Source organism: Erpetoichthys calabaricus, chromosome 9 (genome assembly GCF_900747795.2).
Source record: "Erpetoichthys calabaricus chromosome 9, fErpCal1.3, whole genome shotgun sequence".
Taxonomy (NCBI): domain Eukaryota; kingdom Metazoa; phylum Chordata; class Cladistia; order Polypteriformes; family Polypteridae; genus Erpetoichthys; species Erpetoichthys calabaricus.
In genome coordinates, this window is record NC_041402.2 from 123,494,986 (window position 1) to 123,518,899 (window position 23,914).

The 23,914-nt window shown below is 35.3% G+C and overlaps 1 protein-coding gene across 2 annotated transcripts in view; it reads left to right on the top strand.

Moving 5' to 3' along the window:
* Positions 1 to 23,914, top strand: part of zfpm1 (zinc finger protein, FOG family member 1) — a 283,508-nt gene that overhangs the window by 161,722 nt on the left and 97,872 nt on the right. For both annotated transcript variants that reach the window (XM_028810118.2, XM_028810120.2), the window contains exon 3: positions 2,655 to 2,765. In XM_028810118.2, coding sequence (XP_028665951.1) covers positions 2,655 to 2,765 — 111 coding nt within the window. The remainder of the gene's footprint in view (positions 1 to 2,654; positions 2,766 to 23,914) is intronic.

Sequence of the window (23,914 nt, forward strand, 5' to 3'; positions counted from 1 at the left end):
GATCATGAGATAGGCAGTGACCTATAGTCACAAACCTTTAGTAATAGAAAGAATGGCATTGCAGTTATAAGTGGCTAAAGCTAGATTCCTAGTTGCATCCGTTTGATGCCTTGGGAAAATGTGAAACTCACTAGATGGATAGAAATTACTCCTAAGGTAGCTGAAGTTAAATATACTTTAATTATACATATTTACAACACCTTAAACAGGAAAGAGCATTTTAGCCTTCTTAAAAATAAGTCATTCAGTTTGTGATTAGCTGTTATGAAATCCTGTTACCAAGTCATATGTGATCAATCAAACAGTAAAACACTTCCACTCATCTATTTTTGCATCTGCAAAATTCAGTTTAGATGAATAGTGTAGCAGAGTCAATACAGTCTGGGTCAGGAGTAAAACAACAAACAACTCTGTACTGGTCAAGTAACGACGTTTTCTATGAAAACGTATGAAAAATGCTACATTTATGCATTATAGAACTAATGGGAAATATGAGTTTGTCAGAGGACAATTTTATGTGAAGTTGCTTCAAAATAGTAATGAATTAGCCAAGTTGTGTCATACTGTTGACCTCTCGCTTCTTTCAGTATTCTGCAATACATAAATAATAGGTCATTTTTGTGGTTGACGATACAAGTTTAATGTGTTTGGTTGTTTTTTGATCTCCACATAACACAGTAGTAGTGGTTGTATTGTCACATGGACAGAGTGCATATCCAAACAACATGGAAAGCATTTTCTGCCACTTACTGTAGCAGCACTATGTTAAACACAGCCTTTAATTGTTTGTGAGAGGGTTTTTTTTTTTTTTTTTTTTTGTCCAAACTAAGTAGCAGATCCACAAGAATCTTGCTTTTCTTCACATAATGACTGCTAGGAAGGTAAGGTGTCATGAGTGGTAGCTGCAACAATTCCTACAGCATATAAACACAGTATTAAACTATCATAATGTTTGCTTGTTATGACGGCAGCACATTTTCGTGTGAAAGGCTTCTTTTGTTTGATTTTTACTTCCTCCTTCCATTTTTTGTATGTGGTGTTTGAGTGTTCATTAGCACAAACTAGTTTTAGGACCATCTCTTGGTTTTCTGAGTTGGATGGATGACATTTTTTTAATTTTTTTGTGCCTGCTGAATTAAGTTAATTCATCTAACAGACTGTAATGGAAATCTTTCTTTCTTTCTTTCTTTCTTTCTTTCTTTCTTTCTTTCTTTCTTTCTTTCTTTCTTTCTTTCTTTCTTTCTTTCTTTCTTTCTTTCTTTCTTTCTTTCTTTCTTTCTGTTGTTAAGAGACTTTGTCCTGCAACTAAGACAGGTGTTGTTGCAGAGAGGTTTTAAGTCTTATCTGGTTCAAGCCTACAGAGATAGGGCAGAGAGCTGGAAGTTTTTGTCTTTGCAGCACCTGGTACCAGCTTGCATGATAAACTTGATTGGTAGATACTATTAAAAGCAATAAATGGTGCTTCAAGCCTCACTATAATGGTTCACTGCTGGAAAGATAAAATCAAAGTGCCATTCATTTTGATTTATAGCTGAAATAATGGTAGCTTTCCTCTAAGTGAGGTGGGGGTTGGAGATTGATTTATTTGATCTTTTAATCACATTTCTATCTAATATTAATAATAGGAGTGCTTGTGACGTCACCTGAGCAAGCTGTTTATGGCAAATATCGATTGAGTTATCTACACTTATCATAGAGAGAATGTAAAGACAAACATGCCCTTTGTGCAGTCATCTGTAGCACTGTCATATGCAGATAGGCTTATCATGATAATCTTTAACTGTTGTTAATGCATAAAAATAATCATCCTGTTGCCAAATGCACCCTTTTGCATTGTAAAGCTTTATAAATACATTCAACATATCTCAAACCTGCTTAAACCACTTCAGGGATGTAGGAGGGCCACAGTTTACTAGGACCCACTTCTTGCACATGCCCACATACACTCTTAAACTAACACAGAGAAATTTAACAATGGATGGACATCATTGGGAAAGTGGGAATTAATCCAGACCACCCGGAGGAATACTAGTGAAGACAAAGAGTGAACTTGTGAACTCCAGTCAGACAGTTACTGGGTGTTGTATTCAAACTAAGGGCCTTGGATCCATGAGACAGCAGTGCTATCCATTGAATTAATGTTTATAGTCTGTGTATGTTCATGTATAAGTGTGAGTTTCTGAACCTGCATAGTTTAACATTGGACACAAGGTATTAACATATGGGTCACCACTCATATGAAAAAGAGCTTCCACTTTTAATCCTTTCAGTTGATGAAAGCCTAGAAGCTGCAGAAATTCTATTCAGAGATCAAATTTGCACTGATCTGATTACAAGCCTTAGCAAAGTTTTTTACATTTAGCACTGAGCAAGGACATTTTTGACTCAAGTACCAGAATTTTTATTTTCTTTAAGATTGCTACCATTATTAAACAGACCGTTCTACAGTTTTAAGCAAGTTCTTAATGGTGTTTAATTTTTAGTTGTTTTTTTTTTTTTTTTTTCTTGGTGTTTTGAATATTTTGCAGCTTCTGTATGTTCTCTAATTTCTGTCATTTTTACTTTCTACATCTTGGTAAATACTGTATTTGGTATGGAGTGTTTTTCTTTTTTCTGATTGAATTTTTACCTTATGTTTAATTATGTATTTTTAGACATAACTGATGCTGAACCTCCTATGTTGTCACCTACATCACCTGCACCTATGGAAATTGAGGATCCTATGGAGAGGCATCAGGAAGAAAAGGAAAACTGGAATGGGCCAGGTAAGACATGTAACTGATTAATTGCTATTTTGATTTTCTTGATTTTTATTATGCTCACCTTTTTTAGTACTTTACTGAAGTTATGGCTATAAGGCATTTATCAGAAGTTTGATTCAACAGTCACAGTGGTTGAGGGCTATTGATTTCTTTTGTTAGCTATTAGCTTTCCTTTGTGTCTTTAGGATGACTAATGTGGTTAATTATTATCTGAACTGTATTTGGAAAGAAAGGTTTCTAATAGAATAAAATATAAAGCAAAAAAAAGTTACATCGGTAGAATATTGTAGTGTCCTTAGTTTAATTTAATTAACATTATGTGTAACAGAGAAGAGGAAGGCAAAAGGACAGGATATATGAGGTGAATGAAGGAGTGGGAAATTAAAAAGACAGAATTAACAGAAAAATACTTGGGTTTTTATTTCATTTGTAGGCTGCCCAGGAATACAAATGGTAGGCTCTGGCAGCACTGATAATTAATTAAAAAAACAAACATACTGCAACAGTCAGAAGCTCACCAATGGTAAATTTGTATTGTACACCGATATACATCTTTCTGGAAAATTATAGGCAGTGCAGCCAATCAAAAAGCAAAACAAAATGAAAGTACTGTTTAGTGTCAAATCCACTTGCGCACTGTGTGACCTTCATCAAATAACTTAGACAGCTTTTCTTTGTATACATATGTATCTTATTGAGCTGACTTCTAGTGTAATTCCAAGTTAAACTGTTTATGATGTTAGTATCCTTGAAAGGAATTGGTGAAGTGATTGAATAACTGATTGAGAAACAATGATGTGAAAATATACCACAGGGGAACTTTTAAGCAATATTATTAATGGCTAAAAAATGCAACACAAGGATCATCTATAGGGAGGTCTATATATTTTTCTAGTTATGCTTATGTAGATTTTTTTTTATCATTCACTGTAGTTGTAGTAGTTGACAGTACTATAAGGGACAATTACTGTCTTTTATTTCAGTCAGATCTTTTTTGATGTTAGTATGGATATGCTGAAACAGCTTTTTTGACGTTTTTAGATTAGTAGCCACAAGTAAAACTCAACAAGATGGTGGTCCATTGAAATAATTCAAGTTTTTAGTAATGAGACTACCTATATCTTCCTCTACTAAGAGGAGCTACCCACTTTCCAAACACATACCACTTCTGGTGCAAAAGTTTTATACAGTAACCTAAAAAAATATTATTTTCTAACTATTACCAATGAATTGAAGACTTCTGATGTTTTTGACTGTAAGTGTATCCAGTCTTTCAAGGAGAAAAAAAGCAATACTTTATTAATATTTAGACCAATAATTGCTGAAATTTTCTAGAACTGCAACAAAATATTCGATTTGATCTTTGACCTATTTATGATCAATGATATGTATCCATCCACCAATTAATTCACTTTTCCCATTAGATAGATAGATAGATAGATAGATAGATAGATAGATAGATAGATAGATAGATAGATAGATAGATAGATAGATAGATAGATAGATAGATAGATAGATAGATAGATACTTTATTAATCCCAATGGGATTACAAGGTCACATGAAGCCTGTGCCTGTCGTGCGATATATAACTATTTTATTTTGTGAAGCAAAACTTTTGTAACATCTCTATAAATGCATTTAGCAAAAAGTTTTGCTTTGGCAGCAATTTACCCACATGCAAAGGTATCACTGTCTTCTATACACTGAATGAAAGGAACAGCATATCTTTCTCAAACCCATTTAATACACCTTATTGGTGTAGGGAGCTGTAGCCGATCCCTAAAGAAAACAGGCACTAGATGAGATCCATTCCTCAAGAGGGCATCAAGTCCATTGCAATAGACACATGCATACACACCCACTGTCCCACTCACACAGGGCTAATTAATTCTATCAGTGTGAATTTTCCCTTGGGATTAGTAAAGTATCTATCTATCTATCTATCTATCTATCTATCTATCTATCTATCTATCTATCTATCTATCTATCTATCTATCTATCTATCTATCTATCTATCTATCTATCTATCTATCTATCTATCTATCTAATATTACACATAGACACAGGGAGAACATGCAGTCCCCAAAAAGAACGTGTCCAGCACACAACTTAAATGCAGAACACTGAGCCTGTAACATTCAGTTTTGTTCTGTTGGCAGCATTTAATCACTACTTGTAAGAAGCTATTTAAAGGAAAAATAATGTTTCAGTAAAAAATGTGAGGTTCTGTTTGTTTTGTTTTTTTTTTTTGTTTTGTTATTTTGTTTTTGTTTGGTAAGTGCTGCAGGATCACATTTGCAGAGACTTTAAATGTATTCCCAGTTCAGTTGCTGTGTGTGTTTCTGTGTATGTAGAGCACAGTTATTTCTCTAGGTATTTTTTTTTCTTCTGTGTATTCTGGTTTCCTCCCACATGTACATTTATGTTAGGTTAAATAGTGAACCTAAACTGGTTTGCTGTGATTGAGTTTGGGTGGTTTCTATCAGGTTGGTTCCTTCCATGCATCAGTTGTTCCAAGGGTTCTTTGCACCCCATGATTATAAAGGAAAAAGAAGTTAAGAAAGTAGTTTGATGTTGTGTGTGTGTTTTTTTTTTTCTCCTGTTGATTACGGTCAGGTTTCTTTTCTCCATCTAAGGATCCCCCTTATTAGTAGATGACAGTGCTCTGTTCACCAGTTTAAAGATGAATTTTGTAAAATAACAAAGTCCAAGCATTATATGTATTCATTTCACTTGTCAAGCTAATATATACCGTAGTTCATTTAAAAAGAAACTGTGTTTTTCTGTATTATGTCAAATTTTATAATGCTAATAAAACAAGATTTAACCAACCAAATCTTCTTGACTATATAGAAAATGAGTAACTTAAGGGTTAAGTGATCGTAGCAAGCAGCTTTCTATCTTCAGAATTTTTTTTCTGAGTTTGCTGAGTTGTTATTTTTTTCCTTTCTTTATTCTTCATGTGAAGATGTTTCATTATCAACCCTTTCCAGCCTGTCCCTATAACAGTAATTGGAGTGATATTAATTGCTGTGTGGTTGGGAGTTGATGGCAGCCTAGTGATGTTAGTATGATAGGGTGTTCCTTCGAAACTAACCGCCAAGATAGGCATTCTATCAGCTCTTCTGCAGGCTTCGTATTTATCAGGACTAGGATTGGCAAAAAGGAAACTTTGACCAGTGTGAATTTTTTTCTTATCTCTGAGATCCCTTCTTCTGTGTCATTGGAAAGAGCTCTGTCAATGTGGACTTGTATAAACCTGGATTTGTGATAATTCTGGTTCTCAGGCAGTAAACAAATTGTAACTCTAGCAATAATCGAAACAGATAATTCTCAGTGTCTCATAAGATTGTGGTATTTTCTTTACCATTTATATTGTTAAGTAATATTATTATCTCCTTCACACATCATCTTATATACTGCCCTACTACTAATAATTAGAAATTGTACTATATGTGTGTATGTGCATAACTTATCTAAATATTTGTATATTATGCAATATGCATATGCATTTATACATATAGTACTCTATATACTTCATTCACACTTTTATTACCTTAGATGTAGAATGATGTGCACGTATAGACAATTGTCTACTGTCATAGATTGACAATCTCAGTCCTTGAGCACTCATATGACTATAGCATTTAATTTCTACCATTTTAGTCAATTGGTGTCAATTAATTAGTTGGATTTTTTTTCTAATAGTATTTTAGAAATGTTTAGGACTATGTGCTTTAGCCTGTTTAAAATTATAGAAAGTATACACAGATATTTTACACACAGAGTAGCAGTTTCTTTCCTTGTTTTCTTTTCTTTGGTACATGTTTTCTAGCAATCTACATAAAGGAAAGATCAACACCTTACACTGCTGCTTTAATGTCAAATGCATATTTTTAACAATGTCTATTTATGTGTATATGTATTTATGTATTTATTTATGGGATAATTATTATGTGTGATCTTTGCGTGGCCATTCATGTAATGTAATCACATAAGGCAATTATTATGTATGTAAAGAGCAGCATTAAGGTCTAATTATGAGTCAGCACTCAACAGGGCTCCAGTCCTTCACATGTCTCACTCCTACACACAACAATGCAGGGCCACTTCATCTTTGGAATGTTGTAGGGTTTTTATTTTAGTACCCAGAGAAACACTGATGAGGATGCAGGGAGAACATGCAAACTTCATACAGACAGTGTCCGGACTGGAGTTCAATCCGGTCTCCATACCACCCATAGGCATTATTGAAATGATTACAGGAAATTGAGTCATGGATAGAATGGAATAGTTTTGTCTTTCTTTGCTTGTTTAGCTGAGTAATAAATGTCTTTTATATAAATTGATAATTAATAAATGTTTAAATTTACTACTGTATTTTCTATTTTTTTTTTCTAATCTACAAAGTCTAGACTTTATACACTATGCTTATTTGATTAATAATGTTTAGTTTTTAATGTTAAAGCTGCATTTTTCTTGTTTATACCCAAACAACTTATGCATGTCATTTGCAATTGGCATTCTTCAGAAGCAGTGGCCAAAGTATATTGGCCTATTTTCCCTTTAGCTGTTGTATTTTGCTTGAAGGATTAAAAGAGAAAACAGCTTAAAATTCAGTGAAATATCAAAAATGTTTAAAATTGGAAAGCTTAACCATAGTAAGGAAAGATGTGTTTTATCTATAGTGGGTCTGGTGCATGATATGCAAAATAAATTGTATATATAATAAAAAAAATTATCTTTAAAATGACCTTGCTCGCTGCAGGGTTTGATATTCTTTCTGCTTAAAATTCTGATATGCAAATGTTCGATAGCTGTAATCCGTAGCCAGTGCAAGTAGTGCTGATGCAATGTCCTTTTTAATTAGATGCTGACTCTTTTATACAGCAAAGGCAACAAACATCTATGATTTACAGTGCCATTATGTGCTACCAGTTTTGTTTTTTTTTCCCTTATCTTCAGTGTGCTGTTAACCTTCCAAAGTTTCTTGTAGTAATTTAGTTAGTTAACCCTCTTAATTACAGTCTTGGGGAAAATTTTAAAATGATGTAGCTTAACAATATAGGTTGCAGAAATTGTTATTAGGTGCATTCATTATTTTATAGATCAACAATTTATCCTTAGTTTTCCATATTGGAAGTGTGGAGTAGTATTATATGCATTAAAAATATTATTCATTGTACTGTATCTGTTTGGGAGCTGCTCATATATAGTAGGTGATTTACTCACGCCATGTGATAAATGCTAAAAAGTTCAATGACCAGTAGCATGTTAAAGTAGTTTTAACCAATAAAATAATCAATCGTCATCAAAAAAAGGTTTATACCATTTAAAAATTAAAATATAGATAATATTTCCTAAAGTATGCAGTTGTGTTGCTAATTCAGTATTTTGGCAAGGACTGAATGAATGTGTTTGTTGGTTATATGCAGATGGCGAGGTTTGGTTGTGGTTTGCTGCCCTTTAATGTTTTTGTAAGGAGATGATCAGTCCCTTTTCAGATTTTTGTTAGAAAAATAACTTTCTGTGTGATTATTTTTGAATATATTTACTTGAAACCTTTGCAAAGCTTTGTCACATTAACACTAAAATTACCAAAGCCTACAAAAAACTCCTGTGTGAGCAGGAACACTCAATAAAACTGAATTAAAAAAAAATCAAGTGACAGTGAGATACGAGTAAGGCAGATTCACCAGCATTTGTGTGTCAGCTTTTATCCATCCAGATCAGAGAATGTCCAGTTCCATTGTCTCAAAACACCATTCACATCTACAGTTATTCCCAGTTTCAAATAAAAACTAACAGCATCAAATCCCTGGGTGGGGGGGTGGTAGAATGTATCGTGATCTTGACTGAGGGAATAAAAGTGAAAAAAAAAAAAACACTAACTTTTACAAGTACTATAAATGTACACCAGCTGTCACTCACTCACTCACTCACTCACTCACTCACTCACTCACTGACTGACTGACTGACTGACTCACTCACTCACTCACTCATCACTAATTCTCCAACTTCCCATGTAGGTGGAAGGCTGAAATTTGGCAGGCTCATTCCTTACAGCTTACTTACAAAAGTTAGGCAGGTTTCATTTCGAAATTCTACGCGTAATGGTCATAACTGGAACCTCTTTTTTGTCCATATACTGTAATAGACTGCAGCTCGATGGCCGTGGGAGGCGGACTTGCGTATCACATCATCACGCCTCCCACGTAATCACGTGAACTGACTGTGAACGCAGTACGTAGAAAACAAGGAAGAGCCCCAAAGTGCGCTGAAGAAAACATTCATTACACAATTGAGAAGGCAGCGAAACAATAAGAAGTGAGCGAGTGACGCATACAAGCATATTTATAAGTACAGCTACTGCGGAAACAAAGCACGGTACAGCACGAGTGATCACTTCGATGAATCAAACCTGTTCAAAAAACACATTACACAATTGATAATGTAGGAAAAGAATATGAAGCGACTGACGCACACAGACATATTCATGAGTGCAGGTACTTCGGAAAACAAAGCACCGTGTAAACCTAAAGTTTAAATTAAGTTCATAGACCTACAAAAGGTTGCCATTGATTTGAGGCAAGATTGCTTTTCTCCTGTACAACTATACGTTGCATTCTCAACAGTAAGCTTGCACAGCTTGGTCATATTACAACCAGAGTGCTGAACTAACAACGTGGTATACAAAGAGAACTATAACAATCGTAATAAACGAACAATAAAACAGCGGGGAACCCATGGATTAAATAAAAAGGCTGCTTCCTTGGCGAAGCAAATAAAAAGGATGACTTTATATGGCGTTCGTTTATAAAACAGCGGAGAAGCTGTGTTAAGTCTGCTTCACAAAAAAACAGCAGAGCGCCTTATATGAGCAGGCAGTCAGCTAAAGAAGGGAATCAATAAATAACTATAATCGTAATAAACGAACAAAAAATAGCGGAGAATCCGCAGACTACATAAAGGAAATGGGTACCTGAACAGAAAAGTGACTCTCAAATAGCTACACAATAACTATAACAATCGTAATAAACGAACAATAAAACAATACAGAACCGCTAAGCAAGGAGAAAGGACGGCCTTATATGGCGTTCGTTTATAAAACAGCGGAGAGGCTGTGTAAAGGCAGCCTCACAAAAAACAGATCCTTAACAAATTGTTATTGGTATATTTTCCCTCAATTTAAAAAGGTTTTCTTTTCTTCTTAATAAAAATTTAAAAGCAGTACTTCGCCGCTGCGAAGCGCGGGGATTTGGCTATATATAGTTATATATGTGAATGTATGTATGTATATATGTATGTCTATGTAGATATATATGTAGATATGTGTGTGTGTGTGTGTATATATATATATATATATGTATGTGTATATGTATATGTGTGTGTGTGTATGTATGTGTGTATATGTATGTGTATATATATATATATATATATATATGTATGTATATGTGGATGTGTATATGTGTATATATATATATATATGTATATATATATGTGGATGTGTATATGTGTGTATATATATATATCTACATATATACATATATATATGTGTGTATATATGTATATATGTAGATATGTGTATATGTATATATGTAGATATGTGTATATGTAGATATGTGTATATGTAGATATGTATATATATGTATATATGTATATGTATGTTTACATAACCTCTTTAACACACTACTTCTCCGCTGCCAAGCACGGGTATTTTGCTAGTATTAACAATAAAAGCAGCTCACTACTCAAAACGGTAAATATAGGGGGCAGTGAGGATCGTACCGGCGGACTCTTGATTACAAGTCAACAATTCTTACCGCTGCGCCACAGAAAATGTTGTATCATCCTTGAACCTTTTGTGAAAGTGTGTAGTTGATTTTTGGACTTCAGGCTTCACACATTCTATAGTTTATGCCTACATTTAGTCATTTATTACTAAAATATGAAAACGTTTCTGTTTTAATGTTGTATTTACACAGATTGTAAAAACGGAAAACGCATGAAATGCATGTGTTCCAAATAACGATCTATTATTTCCACTCTAAAACTCCAGCACTTCACTCTCAGATAATCAAGGCTTGAGCTGGGAGAACTTTGTGCACGTTCTGCGGCGATGGGGGGATGGAATAGTAGGCTGCTTGTCTTGATCAACACATTTACAAGACAGAAGACACTGACGGAGAGGTACGAAGGGATTTAAGGTGGGCCGGATATACGAGTTTTTTCGTAGGCTCTGGTAATTCTAGTGTTAAACATCCATGCATTTTCCAACCCGCTGAATCCGAACACAGTCACGGCGGTCTGCTGGAGCCAATCCCAGCCAACACAGGGCACAAGGCAGGGAACCAATCCCGGGCAGGGTGCCAACCCACCGCAGGACACACACAAACACACCCACACACCAAGCACACACTAGGGCCAATTTAGAATCACCAATCCACCTAACCTGCATGTCTTTGGACTGTGGGAGGAAACCGGAGCGCCCGGAGGAAACCCACGCAGACACGGGGAGAACATGCAAACTCCACGCAGGGTGGACCCCGGAAGCGAACCCGGGTCTCCTAACTGCGAGGCAGCAGCGCTACCACTGCGCCACCATGCCGCCCCAGTGTTAAACATATGTAAAATAAAAATAGCCCAGTTAAACTGAATCTGTTTTTAAATGAGTTTGAGAATACTCTCTGTTAAAGTTGTTAAGGGCCAGAGGTTGTGTCAAAAAGCAAGCCGTGATAATGTGTAAAAGCAACCTGGTGAAGTCAATGCATTCAATAATGTATTTATCATGAACTGTTCATACTTTAATTTTCTAACCCATTTATCCAGTTCTGAGTTGCAGAGATGTTTACATCTAGTTTTCACAGTTGGACCATAGGCAGGTGTTATGTGGTTTGCTCATGGTCGCAAAATGGGTGGGAAGCAATTTACTGAATATGCAACTTGGTGCTTTAGAGGCAAATTCACTTAGTCACCATATTATACTGCCTTATGGGTACTAGAGTACCTTGTACAACACTTGCAGGCTATCTTGTTATTCTGCATATTGTTTTAGACACTGCCTGTTTTATGCTTAAGCTATACCATGCAATCAAGAAGTACTGAAGACGTCACATAGGTTGGTGTTTGTTTCCTTTTAACATACTATATTTTATGCAAAAGGATACTTAGATGGATATAACATTAATTTCAACAAGACAAGATTTTCACTTTCATAAGAATACCAAGTCTAAATTGTATAGATTTGTAAACTATTTTCTTTTCTTTCATTGCTTATATTTACCATCACTTCCCTTGAAAGCCAGAATGCATTTGCAATTTTTGTGTTACACCTTTAGCCATTAAACAGAAAAACAGTGTTGCATAGTTTAGGGCTGTGTCATATTAGATATTTCCTTTTGTACTGAAAATGAATTGGATCATGGAAGGAATAAACCCATTTGATTATGAAAAGAGAATACACTGGTTTTACTGTGGAGACAAGTGTTTTATAATTCCAAATGGCTGATCTGAAGTACTAAATTAATTTCAGATCCGCAGGGCACAGTGTAATATCTGAATCTATGCAAGCTTTATTATTTCTAAGCTTGGAGAGTCCTCATTGAAACTATGGTGGCATTAGATTTTCAGTACTAACAATAATTTATTCAAAACTCATTCTTAATTATTTGATCACGCACAGACAGGATCACAATTGGTAATTTATTATATTTAAACTTTCTTTGGCTTGTATTTAAAGTCTAACCCTTTAGTTCCCTGGTTTCAAGTTCAAGTTACTGTCATATAGACAGTGCTTTTCTGGACCAATGTCAACTGTAAAGAACAGAAACTGTTCACCTGTTCATGGGCCCATCATTTAAAAAAAAACAGCTTTGTTTTACTCCACCACCCACCCAGTCTCACTACCCCCCTCTGGTGAGTCCTTGCTTTAAAAAAAGAACGTAGGGTGTTAACAGTTTATCAGCAGGCTATTGCATACAGTCAGGAATCTTTAAACAGAAATAAAACTTTGCCACTGCAGTTGAACCCAAATTTTTTACTTCCATCTCAAAAATTCTCTTACTTTCTTAATAACTGCTGGCATCAGTTGACCAGTCAAAAACAATCCAAATTTTTTAAAGATAAGCTAATACATATTTTAGTGCAATCTGATTTATGATCCAAAGGCAGTGCAGGCACTTGATGTTACAGTCTGATATGAGAAAAACTGAATAGGGGGTGAAGGATTTTGAGTCATTTTGCTTTGAGCTGCAGCAGAAAGGGATGGCTTTAATTTTTATTTCTGATTGATGCAGCAGAAAGTGTTACATTATTGAAGCTGTTCTTTGACAGCAGTGTATACTTTCTAATTAAAATGATGAAAAGTCTTTTCAGTTGATAGTTTTATCTTCTATTTTACTCTTTTTCTGTAATCTCTCTCTCTGCCTCAAGTTTTTTTTTTTTTTTTTTTTTTTTTTTTTTTTTTTTTTTTTTGTAGAAACCTCAAGGTTTGTTATCAGTGGGAGAACAGAGTGGTCCGAGGTGAAACTGTTCAGGCTGATGGACAGGGTGGGAGAGATTGTCTCGATTATTCCCTTGTTTGTTTCATTTTGGTATGTGTGGGTGGGGAAAATTATAGGAGCCATTTTTCTTTATCATTTCATGCATGTTTAGACACAAGATATAATTAATTATCTGCTTGAGGTTATAAGACACGAACAAACAACGAAGGTGGACAGAATCAAGGAAAACATTTTGCTGATGTTGGAACCATAAAGGAACTCACGACCAACTGAAGAAATAGCAAAGCCTATCAGCACTACACACAACAGTTGACTTTTTTGAAGAAAATGACACTATCTAAAACTGAGGCTGGCTAATCCTGAAAATACTTGAATAGCCTCATCTACAGTATAAGTAGTCCTACTTTCTACTAAAGTATATTATTTTTAGCCTTGCCGCTTATAGCTGCATAATTTTTAACCACCTTTGTCATTCTCCACACCTTCTGTTTAGTGGATTCAAAAATGGATATATGAATTTTTATATTGGTGTTGCAATGAAGTTCAGCTATATACAGACATCTCAAAACTGCTTATTCATTAGCTTGTCAGGATGTGTTATAAATCCAAATTCCATTCCTCATCCCACTAAGATAAAAAACCTGACTGGCAGTAAAGTTTACAATCTCAGGAACATAAGACACATAATGCAGTTGTTGCTGTTTGAAATTTAATAAGTTTGTAAAGTGTAAATCAATATATGCTTTTATCCTTGTTCACTTGGTAAAGCCTGCTGACTTGTACCTTACTGTAAATACACAAGTAAGAGTCCAGTTGTGTTCAACCTTTTTTTTTTTATTTTGAGTGGTAAACATGATATGCAGGATGCAATTGCCATATCTGGGCCATCTGCTTGCAGGGCTGCTAAAGGTAGAAGTTTTTGCACAAAATCAGGATCTTTAAACACTATTAAAGGGTCTAAAAAAAATTTTCCCACAGAATTCAGTGGCTCTGATTTTTCTCTGGTTCATGTTTGTTACAATGTTACCAACTATAAAGTTAAAGATGAAGTGTCTTGTGTTCGATTTTTGATGCTAAGAAGCAGTAGTTGCAAACAACTGAAAGTCATTATGAAATTAAGCACTTTAATCCCAGACATTTTGTCTTGGGCAGCAATGCCATTTACTTGTGATACACTTTTTTTCTCTTGCAGTGATAATGGAAACAGAGTATCCAGAAGGTAACTATTGACAAATCTGGCTATAGACTGCCTGTTTTAAGTTGCCATTGATGATGAGATTTTGTTGATGTTAAGAGACCTGCAATGACTATCAAGGAGGTCATGCAAGAAGTGGGAATTCTGAACTGTTTTCAACAGTACAGTAAATTGCTGTGCAGTAGAACTTATTGAAAGGTGACATTGTGTTGTACTGATTAAGGCCTTGGACTTTAAAACCTTAGGATGTGGGTTCAAATCCTTCTACTGACCTAGTGTGACCACTTCACATACCTGTATTCCAATTAGAGAAATAGAACTAATTGTATCTCAAATTTAAGTCTACTTACTTAAAAGCTTCAGTCAAATAATTAGTAGCATTAGTAGCAGTAGCAGGTGACAGCAACCATTAGTGAGCAATTAAGTAGTTTTTACAGAGGCATTTCAGTTACTTATTTACATGTCTCATCTTAAAATTGATTCATACCATTAAACAAAAAGAACTTTAGTTTCCTTGCCAGAGTGATTTCTACCAAGGGCTACATGGTAATCATCTGCTACTAAAATGGTATAGTAGATTTGTGAGGATCGCAGTGAGATCAACATGGATGTAAATAACTGTCATTTTCTTAAAAGTTTAAAAAATTTAAATATATATTATGAAAAGCTGTTTATAAAATGCAATAATTTTACCTCACTCTTAACTATAATTCTATCTGCTTAGCTGTGAAATTGTATGGTGCAAAATAAAATACAGGATGCTTTCTTAAACAATTGCAGTCTTTTAAAAGTAGTATGCAATGTCGCCTCTGCATCACCCACTAAGCACTATAATTTACATTAACATGTTATTTGTAATTATAAGTGTATTGATACCATTATCTCAATTTTTTTAGTGTATGTCTTACAATGCCCATCAGTACTAGCTTTATAATTTTTTATAATCTTAATTTATTTAAGAACCTAAAAGGAAAACATGGCTGGAACATACTGTTGACATTTTCTCTCTTGTTTACATTAAAGTACAAAAAAATGTAATATTGGCTAAACTAGTATTTTTTTTTAATGTATAAAATTTAATTATTGATATATATTTATGGAATTCTTGATTTTTCCCAATTAAATCAATGAATTAATGAAAATAATAGTAACGTCTTGTATATAATGAGTGATAAACTAAAAACACAAATTTCCAGTGCTTGCACCCAAATTTACATTAACAGGAAGAAGGGGAAAGACTGCTTTAAACTGATAGCATTTAATTTCTTCTAAATTAACCACACCTTTATTTTTTATGATTTAAGTTGCGCAAGTACAGTTCAATATTCTGACAAATTACATCAGATAACTGTTTATTTTTCCTTACATTTTACACACATCCAGGTGTGTTTTTCACACCCACACACAAAATGATAGTTAAATAAACAAATAAAATCAAGTAACATTCTGCTTTCTCCTTAATGACAGGTTCCAGACTACAATAGATATGAACTCTGAACAACTACAACTCGCTAAGAAAGCATACATCACCAAGTAATAAATAATAATAATAATAATAAATATTATTTAAATTGCACTTTATATTGTAGCAATCCCAAAGTGCTACAGAGTAAACATAGAATAATAAAAACAGAAGAATCTATAGAATACTTTAACAAAATGTCTTTCTAAAAAGATGAGTTTTTAGGTTTCGTTTAAAAGCCTCAGTCGACTGTGGGGCTCTCAGGTAATCAGGGAGGGCATGCCACAGCCTCGGTGCCACAGATGAAAACGCCCTGTCACCCATGCTGCTGAGCTTAGTTCTGGGGACTTGAAGGGTGTTAGTGTGTACAGAACGGAGGGAGCGTAAGGAGGTATGAGGGGTAAGGAGTTCCTGTTAATAAAGAGGGGCCTGTCCATAAATGCACTGATGGGTAAGAAGGGAGACCTTATACTCTATTCTGAATGAAACAGGGAGCCAGTGAAGGGTTTTCAGAATGGTGGTAATGTGATCATGCTTTCGCACCCTCATCAGGATCCTGGCAGCGCTGTTCTGAATATACTAGAGTCTCTGAATACTCTTGCCAGGAATCCCGATGAGGAGCGCATTACAGCAATCCAGCCTGGAAGAGACAAAGGCATGGACGAGCTTCTCTGCATCTGCCAGGGTGAGTATTGGGCGGAGATCAGCGATGTTCTTGAGGTGGTAAAAAGATGACTTACAGAGATATTTGATGTGGGTGTCAAAAGTAAGTTGGGAGTCCATTTTAACACCCAAATTGGTGACAGATGTGGAAAGGGGAATATTTTGGCCAGAGAAAGTAATACTTTTGATGGTAGAAGAGTGGAGATGATGTGATGTGCCAACTAAGATGGCTTCTGTTTTGGATCTATTCAGCTGAAGAAAATTGAGCCTCATCCATGCCTCTATCTCCTCCAGGCAGGTAGTCAATGTAGATGTTGGCAGAGGAGCAATAGAGGAGGTGGGAGTAGTCCTGAGGTAAAGCTGAGTGTCATCGGCATAGCAATGGAAAGATAAACCATGTCTGCCAATGACAATTCCAAGGGGGAGCATGTAGATGGTAAAAAGGATAGGGCCCAGCACAGAGCCCTGTGGAACACCGCAGGTGACGTTGTGGGTGGAGACTTTGCGCAGCCAAGGGCGACATGCTCAGTTCTGCCAGTCAGGTATGATGTAAACCAATTTAGAACATTTCCTGAGAGTCCAATAGTGTATTGCAGGCGGTGAAGAAGGATGTTATGGTCTATTGTGTCAAAAGTAGCTGTCAGGTCAAGGAGGATAAGTAGTGAAGGAGAACCAGTATCTGCCGTCATCAGAAGATCATTGGTGACCCTGACCAGGGCTGTTTCGGTGCTATGGCCAGGGCGAAAACCAGACTGAAACTTTTCAAACAAGTTATTCAGTTTGAGATGATCATGAAGTTGTGCTGCAACTATTTTTTCCAGAACTTTAGAGAGAAATGGAAAATTGAAGATGGGCCTATAGTTAGAGAGAACTTCAGGATCCAAGGTGGATTTTTCAGTAGAGGTCTGATGACAGCAGTTTTTAGTGCAGAAGGAATATGGCCAACCAGGAGGGAATGATTTATGATCCTGGTGATAAGTGGAGAAACGGCAGAAATGTTGGCCCTCAACAAGGGTGAGGGGAAAGGGTCCAGGGAACTAGTAGACAGTTTCATTTTCCTGATGACGTCCTCCACCTCTTCCCGTGTAGCAACAGAGAAAGGGCTGGACAGTCTCAGACAATGAGTCAACAGTTGGGAACGAAACAAGTATTGCTTGTTTTATTTGGCTACAGTGTACACTTTATCCCTGGGAATCCTCTTTATTGGCATGATCAGCTTAGTTTTGATAAAACATGATGTGGACAATGCCCTGGAGAATGAATACTGTGACCTTAAGTTTATTAGCTCCAGCACCTGCATAAAACATTTAAAGATTAAGAGAAAGTATTGATAGCTTCTATTATTAATGTAAAGATATGTGTTTAGTCCTGCTGATCTCCATTTTGCTTTTCTATTGTGTGTCTTCTCATTCCCCTTACTTATGCACGACTTCAGACACAGCCTTTTCAACCCATGGTGCACCTGCTTTGAAGGTTTCCAGTAATATTTTTCTCATCTTTCAGTACTGCAAGCACTACCACCCTAACTTCTTATAAAGCAGTTAATATAACTGCAATAGAAATATCTTCACTGTTAAAAATACTAGGACAAGTTTACTTCCACCTCTTTTTTCCTCATTTTATATGTGCAGTGCCCTTCACCTGATGACCCAATGTGAGATGTAGCATTGTCTCTGCTAATTCACATAGTCCTTTCCTTTCTAAAAGCATTACTGTCAAAGTTTCTAATAATCTTACATACAGACGCACAAGAACAGAAGAGATTTTTCAAGGAAAACCTACTTTTCAGTATCAAATTGATTTGGCTCCACTATGTTAAGTCTGAAAAAAATGTACATGAAAGTACATGAAGTACAAAGCTAAGGAAATGGCCATGCAAAGGTCTAAAATAAAACACCAGCTTGTGAAAACAAGAGAAGATACACAATAGCTTTATATTTCCAGGAAATGAATCTGCCTTCCTCTTCAATGTAGGTTCTAGTGTTCACATAAATAATTTTTCAAAAGTACTAATAAATGAAAGCATTACATTAAAACCGTATCCCAAAAGGTAGGCAACAGATGTGAACATGTGGTGGAAGACAGCACTAGTAAAAGTAATTCAAGATATATGTATTTATTAGAACTACTAGTCTAAATTCAGAGAACCAATAATCTGTACAGAACTATTTATGTGGCTTAACTCTTCATTTTTTTGTTTCAGTTTTGCAGAGTCTACTCTGATAAATTACATGTAATGGAGATATTTTGCTGTAATAATTGTTTCTTGGGTTCCTTATTTATATTTAATTCTGTTTGTATAATTCAGTCACTGTGTCTATCAAGTGAAGTATGCGTTCAGTCAAGGGATGATGAAGGTTTTAGCTTGTCTGCTCAGTCACTGGACATCCTCCTGATTGGGTTTGATTTTCATAAGAAATAGCAAGAAACAATATTACATCTTAAAATCTGATGCACTGCTCTACTGTTCCAGTAACTGAAGACATTTTTTAGGTGTTAGCATTAAGTGCATGGAACATTTAGTAATTTTTCCTTTCATTGCCTATCCACATTCAGGCCATCTGAGCTATGCCAGTCGTACAGTTTTGTTTTTGTTTATATTCTGCTAACTTTATTAAATCAATGTTACTCAATGAAATGTGTTCGTTGTGAGAAATGTATGTATGTTGGTATCTTTGTCTATATGTGATGACTGTGTAAAATGTAATATCCTTAATACCAGTATAATGTATTGTAGCAGTGTCTGTTAAAAGTGTTTCTAGTGTGTTTCTTGAGCTATGCCATTCAGGAAGCCTAGATATTGTGTCAGTCAGTCAGTCAGTCAGTCAGTCAGTCAGTCAGTCAGACAGACAGACAGACAGACAGACTTTATTTGTCCCCAAGGGGAAATTAACACTTTATAGAAGCTCAAGAAAAAGAGATATTATAACAAACAACAACCCTCAAGTGAACTTCTAGCTTGGCTAATGATAAGAGATCTGTTGCCCCCTAATAAATGGCTTGTAGGTAGGAGCATGATAGATCAGATTGTGATTACATCAACCCAGGTTTGCCAAATGTTTATATTTAAAGGCATTTAACATTTAAACAAAACAGGAAATGGAACATAACACATACTGATGGAAGTTTGTCATTGCTTCTACCAGACTCCAGTGGTTGAAGTCACCACACAATCAGAAAGATTCATCTTTGGATTGTTGGTAAAAAAGCGAATAATTTCTGCTGTTGAGTTGCAATTCACAGAGGGAGAAATATGAACATTAATCAGGATGATGTAGCTTATTTCCTCAGTCCCCCTAATGCCCTTTTTCCACTTTGTTATGGTCATTTCAGATGAAGTCCATCCAGCCTAAAATAACATTTTGAATAAGAAGTTTAAGTCATTTCTCCACAATACGTAAAATGCCACAGCACCTGAACACACTGGGACTCACCATGTGTGGTTAGTTTATCTATTTTATTCATTGGCAAACAAGCATTCCTCATTATATGGAGACCGGGCCATTCCAAGTCCTTTCCACCTTACCATTATTCTCTTTCTGTCTTTATCATAATAATGTTTAGTCCAATGTTCAATTCATGCATCACAATACCGTGGAAATTCTTGCTTTGCCGTCTCCCAGGATTAAACTAGCAACAATAAATGTACAGTATAGTATGTATGTTTGTTCACTTTTCTGAAAAGCTAGAACAGTCACTCTGCATTTATCTACAGACAAGGCCGAAAAAATAAGCTAACCCAATGAAGTCTTTTGTACAGTATGTAGTGTGCAGCATTCACTCTAGCAACCAAAATCTCAGCTTTCTTACCTACTGTATCTCAAATGTTCTCTGTACTGTAAAACTGTGCTCTCTCTATGCAATATAAAGAGTACAATGATTTGCTGCAATCCATTCAAGGAAGCTGTTGTGTTTGTTAGTAATTTTGTTGCATTCCCAATGTAATCTTTTTGAAAACCATACAGTGTTGGGAATATGTGTAAAATTATCCAGGAAGGCATAAAATTCCCTAAAAAATATCCATGCAACTGCAGGCTTCTGTTGCAAAGATCAGTGTTTATCACTTTATAATCAGAAACAAATAGGCAAAAAGGGCCTTATGAGAGAGTAAAACTGACTGAAACCACTGCAAACCAAGATGAATATAATTGCTTGTCTTGAATTTGCCAAGAAGCACCTGGATGATCCTTAAGCGTTTTTGAACAATATTTTGAACTTTTTTGTTTCATTATGTTTGATATGCGGCAAGTCACAATAAGACCATAATTTCAGAAGTCAAATATGGTAGTAGTAGTAGTGTAATGGCGTAGGAATACTTTGCTACCTCAGGATCAGGATGTCTTGCCGTAATTAACGAACATGAGTTCTGTTCTGGAAGCTCCAACTTCACTGACTATAAAAGTGATTCATGTTGTATTGTTTTGTTACAATTAATTTATTTCATACTTCCTTGCTTTGCTTTACATTTTCAGTGTTTTAAAGTACCAGTTAATTATACTAGGTAGTGGACATCGTGTGTCACAAGCGCCAAATGAAATGTACATATATTCATGAAACAGTTAAAATAATAAATATTATGAACTGTGGTGAATCAGGAGCTAAGCAGAGGATAGATAATTCTCAGAGTAAGCTTTAAATATTTTGGGCAGTCTTCATCCCCATCTCGACAATAAAAGAGTGATATCAATAGTACCGAAGCCAAAATGAGGTTCTTGAAGATGGTTTCTTTGTTCATGCCTTGTGAAGAGTTGAGGACCCCAGAAATAAGGAGTACCTTGGAGTAGAACTTCTGCATCTGTGGATGGAGACGCGCCATTTGAGATGGTTTGAACATGCAGTAAATATAAATCCATGTACCTTCCATGGAGAGTCTAATAGGCATAGCGCAACCGTTAAAGACCCACAGGCAGACCCAGTACATACTTGAAGGATTACATGTCTCAGCCGGCCCCTGGGCATCTGGGAATAAGTAAGAAGAAGTAACTAGGAATAGAGTTGCCAAGGAAAGCAGTATGAAAGTCAAGAAATGTTGACACATTTTTATGAGTTAGCTTCACTTTACACATTATAAAATTAAATTTATTTAACAAAATTAGGAAAAATGCATTACATAGTTTCTGCCTGCAGAAATCTTCAAATCCTATATAAATGGGATCTGTTCACACAGATGTATTTTTGTAATTTTTTTAATAAAGTACAGTACATCAGCATTTTTGTAAGGCTTTTGAAGCATTAAGCAGATTCATTCTTCATTGTTGAGCAAGACCTATACAATTCTGTAACCCCTTTCTAACCATTTATTTACATATTAATCATTTTATGTTCCTTAATTAACTTTTAATATAGCATAGACAAGGTCAAGGAACAGCATTTCAGAGGTTTTGGACCAGATTATCTGGCAGCAGTACCATACCATAACTGAGCCTCTCACCCTTCATGAATGGACAAGAACCATCGAAACATTATGATCTTTCTACCTTCTCCTCTTTTCAGAAGCTTACCTGTTAATCTTCTCCAGTGGTACTGTCTTCACAACATTCTTTCATAGCATTTCTCTTACTTTCATTTAGTGTTACATATTGTTATTATTTTTTTTAACTTTTTAGCCTCAATTAGTATTTTTAATAATATTTAAATGCAACACTACATCCATCCATCTACTTGTAATACAATTCAGAGGTGAAGGGTCCTTAGCACATTGGCACAAAGTAGGAACCAACCCCAAATAGGGTGAAAGTCCATCCTAAGGCACACAAATATACATTCTCATTAGAGGCAAATTTAGAGTCATCAATTAAGTTCACATGCACGTTCTTGAGATGTGAAAAAAATTGGATTATCATACAAAAGAAGTAGGCTGACATGGGGGGAAAAATATATACTCCACACAGACACTGACTGGAATGAGATTGGACCCAGGACAACAATAGTGCTGACGTTTGTACCATCATACATAGGTTCAATTTATATTGTGGAAGTTCATTTATCATAGAATAGTCTAATGCAGGGCTTCTCAATTCCACCCCAGGAATTGAAATGTTTCAAAGTAGCACCTTTTTTTTCAGTCTTAACGTATTAAGTTCTAAATTGTTATAGGTAAAACTAAAGGAGATGTTTCTTTATCACATCCTTCCAATGTCATATGGGAGAAAAGGTTTAATAAGGTATTACAGATAGTTTTTTGCATGTCTTAATTTTTCTTATGTATACCTATTTCTTTTACATTTTTAATGTTCAATAATAGTGTGGTTTAATATGTAATCAAAATTAGAAATCCTAACATTTCCATACTTTTAATTTACAAAAAATATACAATTCTGAGCTTGAATTTCACTTGTAGCTGCGAGAAGGATTTCACTCCAGGGTATTAAAGAATGGGAGATTGGAATTCATTGGCTTTGGGGATTTCAGCGTGGGATTTATAAAGAATGATATAATCATTTTGAAGTGCCTGATTTACCTGTCCATGAGCACATCCTAAATTTATTCACTTACAGTTTCTGTCTATTAACTAAAAATAAGCAATGCCTTAAACCAATAATAAAATACCGTTAACATTATTATGTCATTGTCATGAATTAGTAAATGCCAAAGTAATTCTGGGTATTTTCATTTACATAAACTTGTTAAACCTGTGTCTTTAGCAGCTCACTTATCATATTAGGTTTGTCAGAAAACCTCTTTGTCAGGTTTGTGAAATTTCCTTTTGTGTGAATGGGAGAGACTTTAGCTGCCTAATAAAACTTTCTGAAGAGTAATACAGACATGTCAAATTAACTCAAATTTCAAATGTCTGAAACTCCTGATGCTTTAATTTTCCAAATCTTTTCTTCCTTTAAGACCTATCTTTGTGAACAGAATTTATCAATATTAAATGAAAGCTGTTTATTTAATACTGTTTTTCAGAATTCCTTTAAAACAGCCTTCTTGTATTGCTTTCAGTCTGTCTCACATTACTGATCAGACTTTGCTATTACTTTGGTTTTTGTACTAATCAAGAATTTTCCATTGAGTTGAACAGAAATAATTGCTCATAACTTGCAGGCTGTGCCCCATTCTCTCCCTACCATCCAAATGTGTCATTTGCGCATTCACTACATTTGACACATTTTAGTTGTTAATAGTAATTTCTGAACCAATTCCTTAAACTGATAAACATATTAATGAAACCTTTGTTTGACTTGAAAGCTCAGCAGGATTTTAATGCTTCTTGAGGTGAAACTGCAACTGAGCAGCTGCTCTCTCTCTCTCTCTCTCTGTCTCTCTTTCTCTCTCTGCTTTTGCTCGTGTCTACCTCTTCCAGCTTTAATTTTGTATGTGCATGCGTGT